The sequence below is a fragment of the Lissotriton vulgaris genome, chromosome 4_1 (genome assembly GCF_964263255.1).
Source record: "Lissotriton vulgaris chromosome 4_1, aLisVul1.2, whole genome shotgun sequence".
In the NCBI taxonomy this organism is placed as follows: Eukaryota; Metazoa; Chordata; class Amphibia; order Caudata; family Salamandridae; genus Lissotriton; species Lissotriton vulgaris.
In genome coordinates, this window is record NC_141691.1 from 699,750,943 (window position 1) to 699,768,054 (window position 17,112).

At 47.9% G+C, this 17,112-nt stretch overlaps 1 protein-coding gene across 1 annotated transcript in view; it reads left to right on the forward strand.

Moving 5' to 3' along the window:
- Nucleotides 1–17,112, forward strand: part of LOC147722464 (uncharacterized) — a 240,545-nt gene that overhangs the window by 118,514 nt on the left and 104,919 nt on the right. The window contains exons 15-16 of the mRNA XM_086966847.1: nucleotides 5,651–5,704; nucleotides 15,132–15,185. Of these exons, the coding sequence (XP_086822973.1) occupies nucleotides 5,651–5,704; nucleotides 15,132–15,185 (108 nt within the window). The remainder of the gene's footprint in view (nucleotides 1–5,650; nucleotides 5,705–15,131; nucleotides 15,186–17,112) is intronic.

The following is a 17,112-nucleotide window of genomic DNA, read 5'->3' on the forward strand; positions in this document are numbered from 1 at the left end:
ATAAAACTAAACTTCCCTTTCCGGGTCTGGTGTCGTCTCTGCTCTCCTGCAGCCTCCCTCCCCTTTCCCAAGTCAATCACAAAGCTGAAATGACAGCGTTGTGATTGGTCCGGACGGTGACCAGCCAGACCAAAAAGGCCAGAGTGCGCATGACTGGTTTGGTCGGCCCCAGAGGGCCGACCAAACAGTCGGAGCCCTTAGCAGTGTGCAAGCCACTCCTCCCTTGCCCTAGAGCAGAACCCTCCCCCAACCAAACACTTCTGCTTTCTCGCAGTGCGAGAAGCAGAAACATAACATTTTAGTTTTAGCATTTTATGTTTCTGCTTCTCGCTCTGCAAGAAAGCAGTGGGGTGACACTCCTCCGCCCTAGTGGAGGAGCCATCCTTGGTAACATCACAAGAAGTGACATCACAGAAAGTGACATCGCAGAATATTGATCTTATTTGGCATCACTAAAGAGATCTAATGTGGATATCAGTAACATGAATAAAAAGATAAATATACAAATTAAATAAGTCCATATATTTTAAAACTTTATTAAATGGATTACATTTGTCACTAGGATGGAAAAGCTAGGTTCAGATCTAAACAAAGATGGATATTTGTTACTCATGTTAACTGATTGTTTCCAGATGACTGCATGATAAACATTCCAGTTCTGTCTCATAAAGGGGGAGATCCTGTGGAGGTAATGAGGAGCGGGATCATTCAAAATATAAAATTACACAAGAGAAAACCTCTCACACCATGGATATAATTGCAAATTTCAAAAAGCTCCCTTGTCTTTCTGTGCCATTATTGTGCTACCTTTGGATGACATTAATACTTAGTAATTTGTTTTAACGTAAATCCTCTCACCAGGATCCCAGAGTCATAGGACAATCTTTTTTATGTGTGGGCTCTTTACTCGGCAGAACTATGTTATGTGCAAAAACACAACACATATAATACAAAATTACAAGACACCATTGCAAACAAATAAAGATTGTACATGAATAAAAAAGACTTAAAACAACCGAGACCACTGCTAAATCATACATCGACTTGAAGGTATGCTTCAGATTGAAGTGGTTTTGAAATCAGCGTTTTTGATTGGGTGTTAGAACTGTAGAAAGTAGAAGTGGTTGGCTTTAGCGCTGGTGGAGCCCTATGCGACAATGTTTGTTTCCCCCCCTCCTCCCAATGACTCGCTCTGCCATGGATTCCCTCACTACCACCCTTTAACAGTGTCCCTCAAGTCTCCACAACCACATTCTTGCTCAGATGCATTCAATTTGATTTACAGCGCCACTGACATCAGTGTAGGGTGTCAGAGAACTTTATATCACACACATTACACAGAGACAATCAATCATACGTCTGTAAATCACAAAAGGTAATGTTACATAAGACAAAGGACTACAAGGTGTAGGAGTCACATGACAATCCTACTAGTAGGCAGTATAGTTTAATAGCGATTTATTTGGAGAAACACAAACTCTGGATTTAGAACGTAATACCATAGTTGGGGATTCTCTTTAATAACCAGGATTGATTTCTGTCCAAATGAACCCTTTTTGCATCATTAGGATAATCAAAGACTGGGGAAAAAAACATAACGCTCTAATGTATACCTTTTGTGTTTGCATGTAGCTCTTAGATGACAGTTAATAGCTCATTGTTCTAAGTTAGGAGTTTGACTTATAAACTGCAAGTAACAATAGGATCTCTGACAAAAGCAGTAACCCACTGGCCTATTTACATCATGTTGACTTAGTGATCTGCACGGTACATGTTCTTTGGAGCAGGCACATTAACCCTCTGCTCTACCGTTTCACAAGTCAAAACTTCCACCTGACGAAACTCTATCTGTCTCAAGGAAGAAACATTAATCACCGGAGATATCATGATATTTTTATTGTTGCCAAAAATTGTTGGAGGCAAGGAAGGAGGCAGCAAGTGCTTTTAAAAACAAAATATACTCAAAAACATGACGACCCCAACCTCAGTCAGCTCAGTGCGATCTCACCGGTCACACCGCCCTAGAGCCTCCCTGCTCAAGGGTCCTGTGACCTCAGTGACAGAGTCACTGTTGCTCTAAGGTGTTCTGCTTCGTAGGCCTGCCCACAAGACTGGAGGGGAGCTTCAATAGGGGTTGTAGTGGACGGGCTTTCAAGGTTAACTGACACTTGCCATCGCTATGGTCCACCTGCTGGTACTCAGACACCATTCTTCTAAGGTCTTTCGGGGACTTCTAAGGACTAGCATGGGAATGTGCTCTCTCAGGAGAATGGCATGGTGGACTGGTCATGAAGGCGGAACCTGGTTCCAAAGTTCCAAATTTGGCAGCTCTGACCATAGTGCCACATCCTCTCCCCCACTGACCACCGTACTGCCCCACTGAGAGAAAGTCGCACTGCCTTCACCTACAGCCCAATTGCGCCCCACAATAAACACCTCAATGAGACACAATCTAAATTATGCACTAGACAAGAGCAATATGAGCCTAAAATAAAATTAACATACTGGAAAAAAGCAAACACAGATAGGGAATGCAAGATTAAGTAAAACATGTGAAATGTAAGCATGAATAACATGCTAACCTCAACGCTTTTACACTCATTGTTCAGAATCAGTGAGTGCTTTTCCATGAAAAGGTAAGGACATGACTACAGGACCAGAAGGGACCCGTTTCAATGTCCATTGCTTAGATCCTTACAAAATGTAAGCAGTATGGTTTAAAAAGACCACATTCGTGAACACAGAGCTGCGGCATGCATTTTGTTTTCCTATCCGCCCATCAAGCGGGTATGGCACAGTACCTCCAGGAATGGGGTGCTTCCTCACTCGGAACAAAAAATGCTGCTCAGAGAAATACAAGAAAACAAAAGTAGTGCTTCATTGGCAAACACTGTAAAGTGGCACTAACGTGTTTTGGATGTGAATAAAATCAATCTGGCCCCTTTTCGACACACTCTGGTCTTGCTCTCCTTCCCGATGCTGCACTTTGGAAGGGAAAAATCTTAGAAAGAGACTACTTTTCCAGCAAGAGTTTCTTTTTTGCATACATTTCACAGGGGTTCAAATAATGGAAGGAGGGAGTAATGGCTATAAAGCCCAGGGAAGGGGGGGCCCCACATCTGGGCCTTGCAGCTTGCTCTGCCCCTTTGAAGCAATAACAAGGCATTTCACAAAACCCTGCTCTACCACGGCAGTCGTAAATACATTTTAAATGCATATTCTCATTAAAAAAAAAACTGAGTGTTGCAAATGTTTAAAAAAGCCAGTGATCTGGCGGCTCCCTCCACCCTTCACCCACCTCTCCTTACCTATGTCCGGCTGTTCCTGGACTCAAAGGGGCATTCTGTCGCCTAGGAACAAAATGCAGAAACGGAATGGCTGTGTCTCAAAGCAGTAGTGAGACACTTTGCTGAGCACAAGTGCCACCATTGCCTCCTTAACGTTTGTTCTTGTGTTCGAGTTGTCCCCCATTTATTGCAGTATTTTACCTCTACTTCTACTTTGTACGCTTTTGTACCCTTCACCCATGTCACTTTTTCCTCCTGTAATGTACCATTTGCTACCTCTTTTATTTTCTTTGCTCACAATTGTCACTTTTTTTGCCTCATGTAACTTAACGTTTGCTTTTGTAATTTGTTCGCTTGGAATTTTCTCCTCCTGTATCAGTACTGTTCCTATTGTGAAGCGCTCTGACACCTTCTGGTAAAGTCAGTGTGAGTTAAAAACGCATAAAATAAATAAACACTGCCCTACTGTGGCACTCTGAGCTAGATGCTCCCCCCCTCCCCTCATCAACCTCTCCTTATCTGCTGATGCCTGGCTCATCATGGAAACAAAGGGCCATCTATCTCCTGGAGAGGAAATACACAAACGGCAGACAAGTTCTTCAATACAGGATTTTAACAGAGGAGCTGCCCCGCCCTTGTTCTGGAGAGCTGCCGTAATTATTGGCTTTGTTGCTCTCACATCCTCTACCCCTTGTTTACCCTCCCCCCACCTTTCACACCCAGGAATGCCGCCCTGAACAGCGAGGTCAAGACACCTTGCTCGGCTCACAAATACATTAGCAATGTGATCGAGTTGGGGAGGGGGGCCTCGGAGAATAGGTGAGCTGCCTGTAAATGTGTGATATCGGGGGCCCCCTATTATTGTGCTGAGCGCGAGGCCCTGGGCAGCTGCCCACACTGCCCATGCCTAGCGCCGGCCCTGACGCCACATACAGCAATGAAAATGTGCTGTAAATTAAGGAACTTTATTTAAACTTGAACATCACCTTCCAAGTACGGGGTAATCCTGTTTCAACTGCCACACCTTGAGACCTGACCAATCAAGAGAGATTAGCTTCTCTTTAAAAAAACGGAACGGTGTGCACGAACGATCGACACCCTGAACACCTTGAGCACTGATGAAAGCCCACTGCTGAAACGCGTCTGCGAAAATGAAGGTGTTTTGAAACTTCCCGGAGTGCCCGTGTGTGCTGTACCTTGCATACGTTGGAGCCTATATATATATATATATATATATATATATATATATATATATATATATATATATATATATATATATATTTTAAATAGCGCAAACTCGACCCGAAGGTCTTGGAGTGCTTTACCATGAGCACCAGTTACATTACACAAGGACACATACTTTTGGTAGGCACCGGGACCTTTAGGGGCAGATTTACAAGCCCCTTTCGTGATTTTTGCGCCGCCATTACGTCACTTTTGTGACACAGCCGCGGCGTAAAATTCAGCGGCCCATTTACAATGTGACGGATCTAGGGAGATGCGTTACATTGTAAAGCCCTGCGTCACATTGTACCTGCGCCAAGTATAATATATGTAGGGTGGGCGTTCCCATGCAAAAAGCCATGTAAAACTGACGCAGTAAAATCTACAAGATTTCACTGCGCCACTCTACGCCTTCACTGCGTCAAAATCTCTACGCCTGCTCAAACCAGGCGTAAGGAATGACGCAGGGCTTTTTGTGTGGGACTCACCCATCTATTGTGGCGCATTGCTGGAGTTGCATCACTTTCATGAGCAACTCCAGCAATGCGTCACTTTTGTGCCAACAGATGCGTCAGAATTTCTGACGCATCTGTTAATCTTGGCGCCATGGAGCACTGTATTGTAAATACAGCACATCCATAGTGGCGCAAGGACATTCAGCGCTGCAGCAAGGAAACTGATGCATCTATGCATATGGGTCAGTTCCTTGTAAATCTGCCCCTAAGTAACTTGCCCAGAATCACAAGATTTTGAGTCAACGCCGAGACTCGAACCTGCTTCCCTAGTTCCAAAGTCGGCAGCTCTCACAGTTAAGCCACATCCTGGGACATCTGCAGAAGGTGGATGTCTCGTCTGCCCTACTTGGGCTGCCATCGACATCAGTGTAGGCTGATGTTCCGAGTCCCCGTTTCATCAGCCAATAAGGCGTTTCCAAGGAATTCCAAACTATTATTTATAACGGGGTTGCAAATGTCTCGGACATACTGTATATAGGAAGATGTTTGCATATCACAAAGATCTATCAATTCGGGGTACTTTTGCTTCTGCTCACTGTTTGCCGCTTTGCTTTCATATCAAGCAGTTTGGAAGTTCCATTAATGTGTGTTAACGACACCATGTTCTATATTTGCTTTCTACAGGGCTCCCAAGGTCCCCAGGGAAAAGATGGACCCCAGGGAAGAAAAGGGCAAAAGGTATTTTGTGAGGCACTTTTTTCTTTACTTTGTTCTGGTTCTATACTTTCCGTAATAGGCAGGCAACTCTATGCATTCTGTAATATTTCCCATAATGTGGAATGTGGTTTAAGTCCAGGTCAGACACAACACGAATTTAGGCATGGTGAGGTAAAAGAGTGATTTTAAGTCTTTTTAATAGATCATATATGCTCATCAAGTTTTTAGTATAACTTCTGTGCACTTAGGAACATTTAGTAGGATTACAAATAATACGTGTCACTATAGGGTACTTATAACTTTCTTTTTTTAAAGTACCAACATGTAAATACATTTTAAACCACACACTATTAATATTGTTTCAGACAATATAGATTGTTATATAGATGAAGTACATTTGCCATAAGGTTCACGAAAGCATCATCAAATATAAATGCGTAGCACCTACTTTTATTTTGTCATTTTCGAAGCACACATTTGCACGCAAAGAAGTACATTTTAGTAAAATTCACTGCCATAATCAGGATTAATCATACTATTTGATAAATCTTATTATTTATTATTTCATATAAATGATATTCAGAAATGATTAGAAGTAAACCTTGTAACGTGAGAGTTCAACACTTGCAGGTTTTCTAACAGGCGTTAATAAAATATCGTTTTTTTTCTTTCGTAAATCACAACCTATGTTACTTATATGTATGATATCATCGAAACTACTCTTTTTCTGCATGCTTATACGATGCAGTAACTAAAATTCTTTATTGTCGTAATCTTTTCTATAACGTGTATTTGACGCATGCTTATTAATTTTTATCTCAAAAAATGTCATGTTAGATTATTTCTGTCGTTAAAATGTAAATAGAATTTCCACTCTATCAACAGCCTTCCAAAGCATCAATACAATAGTAATGTCTTTTATATTTATGCATCTACATACTTAATTTTGCAGCTATAAAAACTGCTGCTGATGCTTAACACCTTATCTGCTAAGGGGTTTTCCCCCTCCTGTGCTGATCTTTGATAATTCCCATTATACATGACGAGTTATCCTTGTCATCAGCACAGCTCAACCAGTACATCATGACGAGTTACCCTTGTCATTAGCATTGAAGAGGTTAACCCGACGCTTGCTGGAAGATCTACTTCTGAAAATGGCCAGGCCTAGGTTGATGTGTAGAGTGGGAATGTGGAATTACTTGTGTGGATTATGCATCCCTACGTGATATGCTCTTTGTGGTTAACATTCATTTTCAGGGTGGGAGTCTCCTTACAAGTCTTTCAGAAAACTTTTAGTAAGAAACGTTCTTGTAACCTAAACTTGTTTAGATGAAGACATGAATAAGTCATAAAGATGCAATGTTCGTAATACAGCTGCAGCCTGTATATCAGAGCTGAGCAAGACTGTGTATGTGTTTATGAGAAATAGTGATTGTTTTTATGGGGGACATTAGTGGATGACTGCCATACCATGACAAGACTTTATTATCCATTTGAACCCCTGTTTTGTCAGGACAATCGTGTCCAAAAGATCTAAGACTAAACTATTGAGATCAGTATCAATAAACATTTGGATGAAGTGCAACAAGTGCACTGGGGATTACACATTCTGATGTCGACAGAACCTAAACATATGTTGTACACACAGTAACATTTTGAGAAGCTCTCTTGTCCGCTCGAGTTAAACCTCTTTACATGAGCATCTACAACTTGCAAGCTTAACCATGCAAGAGTTAAGAGTTGCTTGGAGGGAGGAAAGTACAAACTCACTGCACAACAGTTAAAATTAAAGAAAAATCAGTTTTTTTTGTAAAATATGTTTATAAAGTACTAAATAGTAATCGGAAATGGTAGGAATCCATGAACTAGAAGTCACTAAAATTTCAAGGGTGCAAAAAAAGACCTAAGTGTAACCCTCGCAAACCCATATGCAATAAAACATTGGTAAATAATGCTTTAGGCATAAAGTCTGTAATAAAGGCTTATTGTAAAAACCCTTTAGAATGTATGATGGTTATGATATAAATAGTAAAATGTCTGATGCCCTTATTTGCTGATTTGGCACAAACTGAACAAAATGAGTAAATGCGGACATCCCAGGTTTTGAGGTTGCCAGCTGCAGAATTTGAGCCACATTCTGATTTATACTGCTCAGAATAGGGGATACAGTATTAATAGTACATATTGGTCCCATTATAAGGTGCTTAAACTTCTATGAGTGCTACTTACTTACATAATTTTCTCCCAGTTTTACAGGATGACAATTGTGTGGGCAAAAAACTGATGTGTACTGTTGCAAAGTCATCCTGTGCCCTGGGCACCCCCAACGTTTTGCTGACTGGTACTGGTGGTAACTGACTCTGACTGACCCTGGGCTCTGCCTAACCAGGCACCGGACCAGTGCTATGCCAGAAGACACTTAGAATACAGTGAAAACACCTACATACACTAGGGTACACCATAGGTTGGGGGTACCCCTGTGATTGGCATGACCTACCCCATAGGGCCCTAGTATATAATAGGTTAGGGCGATAGAAACTACCTCTCAGTCCCTAGTATATAATTGGGCATGGTAGTTTAGAGGCCAGCAGCCCTTTTCTGCACTTGCATGTGTGCACTGCTCAGCCTGAGGTTAGTATAAAAGTAGCCCTGTGTTGCAGGACTGCTTTTAAAAAGTAAATTTTACCCAAACTCGACTTTGGTGTTTGGGGCACTTAAAACTGGACAACCTACAATGTTTGGGCATATTAGGTACCTCCAGGATCTCTCCTAGGTGTCCCAGGGGTGGGGGATGGGGGGCGGGGAGGGGGGTCAGGTATGTATAAGGAGGACCCTTATAAAATGAGTTTCATGTGCCCTGGGTTAAGTGAAATTGCACATTTCACTCCCCACATTGTGATAAAGTGCTGCACAAAATCGACTTTGGTGCTAGGAGCACTATGGAGGGCGGTTCTGCAATATTTCTACATATTCAGAACCCCTAAAGTCTCCCCTAGGTATACCAGGAGTGGGGGTCCTGTAGATATAGGCAGAGTATTTATAAAATATGTTTTTATAAGCCCTGGGGGTGAAAAATGGCCCAAGTTATTTTTCCAATGGCAAATCCCCTGCCACATAGGTTAACATGGCAATAAGTTATTAACTAATAACTCTTGATAGGAGAAGGCTAAAAGTACCATTCAAAGACTTCCCAGAATGGTATTTATAAACTCAACCCCATGATATGATTTAATTTCTCCTAAAATGTACATACAAGAAGGTATAAGACTTTATTGTTTGTAAATTGAGATTCAGCCTTCCAGTGGTCTGTCCTGATTGGTCAGAGTTGAGTGGATTAGCCAGGCTTCTTTGAAGAGGCTGGAATGCCAGAAACCGGTCCTCGGAAGCTTGTTTCCGGTCCAGGGAAGACATGGCTTGACAGTTCGGGTTGGACTGTTCCCATGAGGCACAGGGTCAGACTGATTTGCATATAGCCATGTCTTAACTGGGGTGGCAGAGTGGGCTAAAGAACGGTGATGGATTAAACCCAGATCTTTTGACTGGGTGTGAGTGTTTGATTGATTCAGATGCTCCGTCCATCACCACCCCCTTTTGTACAACATTCCATCCACCAGAACCAGCATCGCTGACCTTTTGTCTTCCGGTAGGCGCGCTTCCATGGCGACCGAGTCGAGCTCGATACAGAGAAAGGACAACACCGTACTGGGACCGCACGTCTTCTCTGGCGCCAGGGGAACCCCAAATTCCCCCATCAACCCGGCCAAACCATCCAGCTGCTGCTAACAGTCCGCCGCTCCGGGCCGCCCCACCAGGAAAAAGTCATCCAGATAGTGCATCACTGACTCCGAGCCTGTGCGCCTGGAAAAAACCCACTGTAGGAATGAGCTGAAACGCTCAAATAGCGCGCATGAAATGGAGCACCCCATCGGCAGCGCCTTGCCCACAAAGATGAGACCCTGGAACTGGATCCCCAGCAACTGGTGATCGGCCGGGTGCACCGGAAGGAGTCGGAACGCCGACTTGACATCGCATTTCGCCAACAGCGCGCCCCTTCCCGCCGCCGCGACGAGCCTCCGCGCCACGTCCACCGACGAATAAATCACCGACGCCAAATCTGCCGAAATGTAGGCATTGAGCGACTCCCCTTCCGGCCAAGACAAATGCTGTATCAGTCGGAACCGCCCCTCCTCCTTCTTGGGCACCACCCCGATGGGGGAGATGATCAAGCCCGGCAACGGCGGTGCCGTGAAGGGGCCCGCCATCCGACCTTCTCTGACCTCTTTGAACAGTTTCTCTCTCACAATGCCCTTGTGCGCGTTCACTGACTTCAGATTGTCCGCCCAGCGAGCAATCCGAGGGCCCTCGTACCCCAGCCTAAACCCCTCCCGGAAACCACGACGCAGCACCGCAGCATCCTCCGCCCGCGGATACGCTGCCAACCAGGGCTCCATCCCCAGCTCCCACCCCTCTGCCCCCTCCCCTCCCCCCACCCTGTCCCCCTCTGGCTGGAGCACCTTCCTGCACGGGCTGCTGCGGCCCGGCGGGCCCCCGAGCCCCCAACAACGCAGCACTGGATGCCGTCGTCCACACGACGAGCACTCGTGCCGGAAGCGGCATGCCGCCCGCCTGTAGGCTCCTCTATTAAAGTCCCAGCAGGCCCCGACTGAGGCCTGGCTGCCAGAGTCTCCCTGCCCCACCCCCCCACGGGTGGGGCAGGCCGCAAAGGGGGGCGGCACCAGCGGCAAACCGCTTGCCGTGTAAATGGTGCGGCCAAACTTGGCCCCTCCCATCGTCCCCCCATTGCGCTTCTGGGTCCGCCGCCATGCGCGCCCGGAATTCCTCGTCGTAGTGTGACCACGCAAACCCGCCGTAAGTCACCTGTGCCCTCTGCACCACATCCATGTATTTGAACAGCGCAACGGACCGGTCCGGGAACTTCTCGCAATACACGCTCACGTATATGAGGAACGCCGCTGACCAGTTGTCTACCGTCAGGGGCACCTTTGGGCGCCTAGCTAACTCCTGCTCTTCTTCCTTCGACCCCTCCTTGGACGTCAACTCCCTGTGGAGAAGCTTCAAGATGTCAATGTACTCCCCTTTCCAGATCTTTTCCTTCGTTGCCGCCGAAAGGTGGGCCCCCAGCGGCTTGGTCAGCCCCATGTACGGTAACTTACGCACCGGTACCACACAACTCTCCTCCCCCCCCCGCCGGCTCCTTCTCTCCAGCCGCCGCCGACCTGGCGCCAGCGCTCGACCCGTCTCCGCCCGGCGCCGCTCCGTCCGTGCCCACTCCCGCGTCCTGCACGTACCGTCCCCGCACCAGCCGCCATCCATCTTCCCCTTCGCCCCCCGTCCCCACCGAAACATGCACACAACGCCGCTTGCCACTCACCACGCCGTCACCCGTCTTACCTGGCGTCAAGGTCGGCGTCCTTGCTGGATCCCGCTACCTAACCAGTGGAGCTGAGGGGGCCGTCACTCTGGGCACTTCTTGCCTTGCTGGCACCTGTAATACACTGCTAACAACATTACAAGACCCCCGTCCTCCCGAATCTCTCCTTCCTTCGCCGGCTCCACACCACCCCGGCCCCCCACTTGGGGGTTGCAGCCGGCTCAAACCCGCTTTCTCACGACACACCCGCATCAAATCCATCAAGTCCACAGTCGCACTCCAATCCGCCACACTCGCAGTCAAATCAGAAATATTCGCATCCATCCTCCCTCCCCTACCCCCGGCGGCCGTAAAGACCCTTCGGGGAGGGGCCGGCGGAGACACATCCCGCCTCCATTCGCCGTGGTCATGATTTAGGTCCCTCGCTGGAGCTCGGCCGCCCGCACCAAACAGAGCCGGCCTATCCTCTCGGTGGGTTGGAGCCGCATGCTGCTCACCCGAGCGCCTCGCAAACAGCTCCTGCCAAGAAAAAAAGGTGGAGTCCAGCATGCCAGGGTGAAAACACCCCCCTTCTCCCCCCACGCGCCGCCCCTCCCCCGCTCCCCATCCCATTGCCGCTCCCCTCCCCCATCCTGCCGAATGACCTCCACGCCGCAACGGGATCCCCCCGCCCCCTAGGTCCCAACCCCCCTCCCCGGCCCAGCCCCCCGGCCCACCCCCCGTAATCCCAGCACCCCCCCACGCCCAACTCCCCAGGCCCCCCCCACTTGCCGCGCACCGCTCCCCTCCCCCTCGCCATAACTCCCCCCTGGCCCGCCACTTCCCCCCACCCCCCCTCTTCCCCCTGCCTCCCCTCCACTACCACCACCGACCCACCCCCATTCCCGACCCACCCCTCCCGCCTGCCGCACCTCCGCCTCCGCGCATCCCCCCAGCACCTCTGGTCTGCCACGCCCCTCCGCCTGGCCCCTCCCCCCACCCCTCCCCCGCTGCCCCGGTGACGCCAGCCTACTTGGGCCCCCCAGCCCCCCCTCCTCCGATGAGGACGAACTCCAGTCCAGCTCTGTGTCCGCCCCCCCTCGCCCCCCCCATCCTCCACATCCGTCTCCTCAATCAATAGTGGGGAAACCGCCCCGCCCCCCATCCCCTCCCCCCAACCGCCCACCTTGCTCATCGCGCCTCGGCCCGCTCCCCCTCCTGCACTGCATCCCCCCTCCACAACAGGCCCCTCAACATTCTCAGCCCCTGGCCCCCCTCCCCACTCCCCCCACCCTCCACCCTCCACCGGCAACACTACCTGGTTCCCCACATCATCCCCCACCCCCCCTGCCCTCCCAGCTCAGCCACTGCCTTGCATGCCGCCCCCGCCCCCCCCGGCACCTTCCCCCTCCCCCCCACCTCATCTACAAACTCAAGGGCCCGCTTCTTCCCCTTCCGCCCCGCCCTCTTGGCGCCTCCCTTCGCCTTCCCACGCGGCGCTGCCTCCTTGCGCCATTCTCCGCCCCTCGCTCCTCCGCCCCCCCTCCCACCCCGGTGAGCCGGCCGCGACCGAGGCGGCTCACATGCCGCCACAGCCGCAGCGGCGCCGTTGGCAGCGCGCCGCTGCGGCCTTACCTTGAGATCGGGCCGCACGATGTCCATGCGGCCCGCCTCGCTCAACTGCTGCAAAGCCTCGGCCACCCGCGGATCGGAACACGCTGCCATCCCGCACTAGCAAGACACCGCCTGGAGCAAAAGCGCACAACCACGCTCACAGCACGCCCAAGCTACAGTCCGCCTCGCAATTCAACGAAACTGCACCACGAAACTGCCTACGGCCCCTGGCTGCTGTGTCACTGCAGAGTATAGCTAGGGGTCAGAACAAATGATGCATCCTGAGTGAAACCTCCTGTGGTGTGAGTGAAAAAGGGATGAAACTAAGCTAATCGTGTGTTGTGAGCAATCACACAACTAGTGCTAAAAAGTGCTAAAAAGTGAAGTGCAAAGTGAATTAAGTGCAAACAGAGATATAAAATTAGGTAAAGAAGAGGGAACTACTTTATTCCAATCCTCTTCAGTCCTAAGAATAAGAGGGTGCGTAGTGGACTAGATAAGATACCACCACAAACTTGGACCTCCCACGTCAGCCCAGAGGGACGCGCAGGGTACCGACGGATAGAGCGGTGCCCTGTTTTACCTGCACTGTAGCCAGGTGAGGTGGGTTTTTCTCTCCTGCCAAATTGGTAGGAGAGATTCTTTAATCACCAAGTTTGTGGTGGTATCTTATTCCTTCACCTTTGTTTTGAACTCACTATTTTTTAATAAAAAGCAGTAGCGATAATGGTCCTGACGAAGCAGCTGGATACCACGTGGACCTATTTTGCAGAAACATGTCGACCTTTCATCTAGTATAGTGGTTATTTGTTGAGTCCACTACGCACTCTCTTATTCTTAGGACTGAAGAGGATTGGAATAAAGTAGTTCCCTCTTCTTTACCTAATTTTATATCTCTGTTTGCACTTAATTCACTTCACTTTTTAGCACTGCTTTTCAGTCACTACAATACATATTTGGTATTCCGCTCACAGTGAGCACCACATATAGGATTAGGCTTAGACATCTGGCCAATCCATAGCGGGTCTCACGATCACCCCTGTGAGTAGGGACTCCCAGATGATGAAGGGCGGATCCGTGTGGTGACTGATGGGAACTTTCCTCACAGCATTGTGGGACTAGTTGTGTGATTGCTCACAACACACGATTAGCTTAGTTTCATCCCTTTTTCACTCACACCACAGGAGGTTTCACTCAGGATGCATCATTTGTTCTGACCCCTAGCTATACTTTGTTATGATACATGTTATTTGGGATAATAGCATAGGCTGGTCGTTAAACTAGACCCTCACCCCACATCTATTTGTTCGTGCTGTGTCACTGCACCACAAACAGTGTGCAGTGACACAAAATGGCCGGTTAAATACCTAACAAGCCCAAAACAAGCCCAAGGAGCCCAAGGAGCCCAACCAGCCCAATATCGCCAGCTACGGCGAGCCCAGAGTGTCAAGCTTCACCCCCCCCCCCCTCCCCTGGTGCCCCAAACTTCCCGGGGGGGGGGGGCGGGGGGAGAGAGCCTCCCGCTGGTCGGCCACCCTCCAAAATCCCCAATGCCAGGGAGAACCAGGCTACACCATGCACCCTTTAGGCTTCCGGACTAAGAGCACGAAGGAGGCCTACAGAGGCGCAGCTCACAGCCTTTTGTTTTCCTTTTCCCTGATGCGCAAGACCAGAGAGGGAGCCTTTGGCTGAAGGTGGGCTCCAGACCAAGTGAGGTTCTTTTCTTACTTCTTTGGCCCTGAACAGAAGGGGCTCTTTAATTCCAATGAGCCCACTAGCAGAAGAGACTGGGCTCATCTGCATTATACTTTGCGGTGTTTATCACAAAGATTCCAGATGCTGACAGCTCAAAAGCCCACCACCTCTCTAGAAACCAAGTCCCTCCTTCTGCTCTCACACAGGGAAAAGATATTTGTGGCCAGACCTGCCTTTTTGTTTGGTCGTGTTCGCTGTATTCTTGCGTCAGTGTTGATTCCCAGCATTGGAGTGTATCATATACTTTTTGTACTTATTTAATGTCGAGGCTGCACACACTGATTTGCAGCTGAATTCTGGGAAAATAAACAAATATGAGTTTCCGTATTAACATTATGCTGTCTGCTGTGTTGGTAAAAACACCACCTGGGCCAGCACATAGGACTGTTGTTAATATATATACATTATGACTGCCTGGTGGCAAGGTGAAGCTTAGTTTATGTGGTTTATCTATCTATCTATTCATATATATTTTATCAATCTAACAATCCGATATAGAACTCGTACATAAACCGGTTTTAGAACTTTACACAGAACTCAACATCTCTCAATAAACAACTAGGCACTCAGAAAAGACTGCCGAGAAGTGGTAAGATGTGTGAGAGAAATACCACAAAATAAAAAAACATTGAACGATTGTAAGCAATTTGCATTTTTTCTCTCTTCCTCTTTCCCTTCCAATAAGTGTCTGCTTTCATTTTCTGCTAGGGCTTTCCTGGCTCTCCGGGAACGGTTGGAAACACAGGTGACTTCGGATCCCCGGTAAGTTTATATCAAGCAGATCTGCTATCAGCAGATATTCCAATATTTGGTAAACCTCCGCGGAGAATAAACGGGTGCAGACGGGCTTGCCTTAGGCCCGGCTTTGGTGCGTCAGCGGCGCGCCCGCTGCGCGGCCTCCATATATGGGGAGGTGGAAGGGAGGAGCAGCTGGGAGGCTGGAGCGGGGCGTTTCAGTTTACGTCGGTTTGATGCCCTTTGTCTTTTCTGTGCTATAAACATCAAAATGCTAACAAACAAATGGACATGGTCAAAACAGCACATCCCACTGAGGGTCTCATTTACTGTATTTTGACGCATGGCAGCGCAGCAAGCATTCCTGCTGTGCTGCTGTACGCCAGAATAAAAGGGCAGAAATGCGCTGTATTTATAAGATACGGCGCATTCCTGTCCTCTCCTGCCACAGCGCATAAACAGTAACCGTGTACCAACGCAGACATCATTGGTTGCATGAGTTGCAAGAGTGTCTGCGTTGCGGAGATGATTGTTTTTGTGCAGGAATGGACACATTCCTGAACAAAAACAATCATTGATTGCATTTTCTTCTGTGTGCGGCATTGAGAAAAAAGAAGAGGAAATACACGTTTTTTTCCTCAGTGCGCCACTCCCACACCGAACCTGGGGAGGCATAGGATTCTGACACATTCCCAGCTTTACAAAACATTGTAAATCTGGGATTCTGTTAGATTCCATGGATGTTGCGTGTGAACTCCCTCAGCAACACCCATGAAATGCCCCTTTTCACGCAGAGCAATGCGTGAAATGGGCCTATATTTACAAGGCCATGAAAAGTCACGCAGGGTGACGTTTCGTGACCTTGTAAATATGGGCAAGCCCATTGTGTTGCTGGTGCATCAGGGGGTGCAATGGGTTTTTAAATGAGGCCCTGAATGTTCTGTGCATTTGACTCCCATACTAACAACGTGTATGATCCGTTCGGGAGAGAACTTACTGGAACATTTATCAAAGTGTACTTCATGTGACAACACTGACACTGCTTTCTAAATCTGCTAATCTGTGTGTCAAGTATACATCACAAATTCTACACCCAGGAGCATTGTGGTATTGGATGCCCCCACTCCTCGCCTCGCAAAATCAACTGCTGCAAATGATATGGAAACTAACGTTTTCCCAATGGTGCACATGTTAGAGAAGGGGTCCACTTGGACCATGTGTTTGAATTTCAAGCTGATTTGTTCCAGCTTTTGAATGTGAAATTGTTCAGTAATGAAAGAAACCCCAAGTAACAAACATACCAGAGTCAGATTCTGTCAATGTAAGAAATTACAGAGCTCCTTTTCGCCAATTGCAGGCTAAAGCAGATACCTGGGAGAGTATTAAACATTTCACCATGTGAAAACTTTTCACTGAAGGAATGAATAAATTGTCTAGAAATCTGTGGTAGCATTACATTGCTGAATTGCTTTTTAGTCACACCTCGTATGCTTGAGATCTGCAGAAATTAGTCAAGCGAGAAACATGTTCTAACACAATGCAATATGGATTCATTTTCTTATTCAGTGCAATCTGCATCCACATCCCAGTACAGTACATTCTAGACCCACATTCTAGCACAGTGCAATCTGCATCAATAACCCAGAACAGTACATTTTAGACCCACATTCTAGTACGGTGCAATCTGCGTCCACGTCCCAGTACCGTACATCAGAGAACAACATTCTAGCACCGTGCAAACTGCATTCACATCAGAGGACAATGCATTCCCGATCCACACTCTAGCACAGTGCAATCTGCATCTACGACCCAGTGCAGTACAGTCTAGACCCACATTCTAGTATGGTGCAATCTGCATTCATATCCCAGTACAGTACAGTCTAGACCCACATTCTAGCACAGTGCAATCTGCGTCCATGACCCAGTGCAGTACATTCTAGATCCACACTCTAGC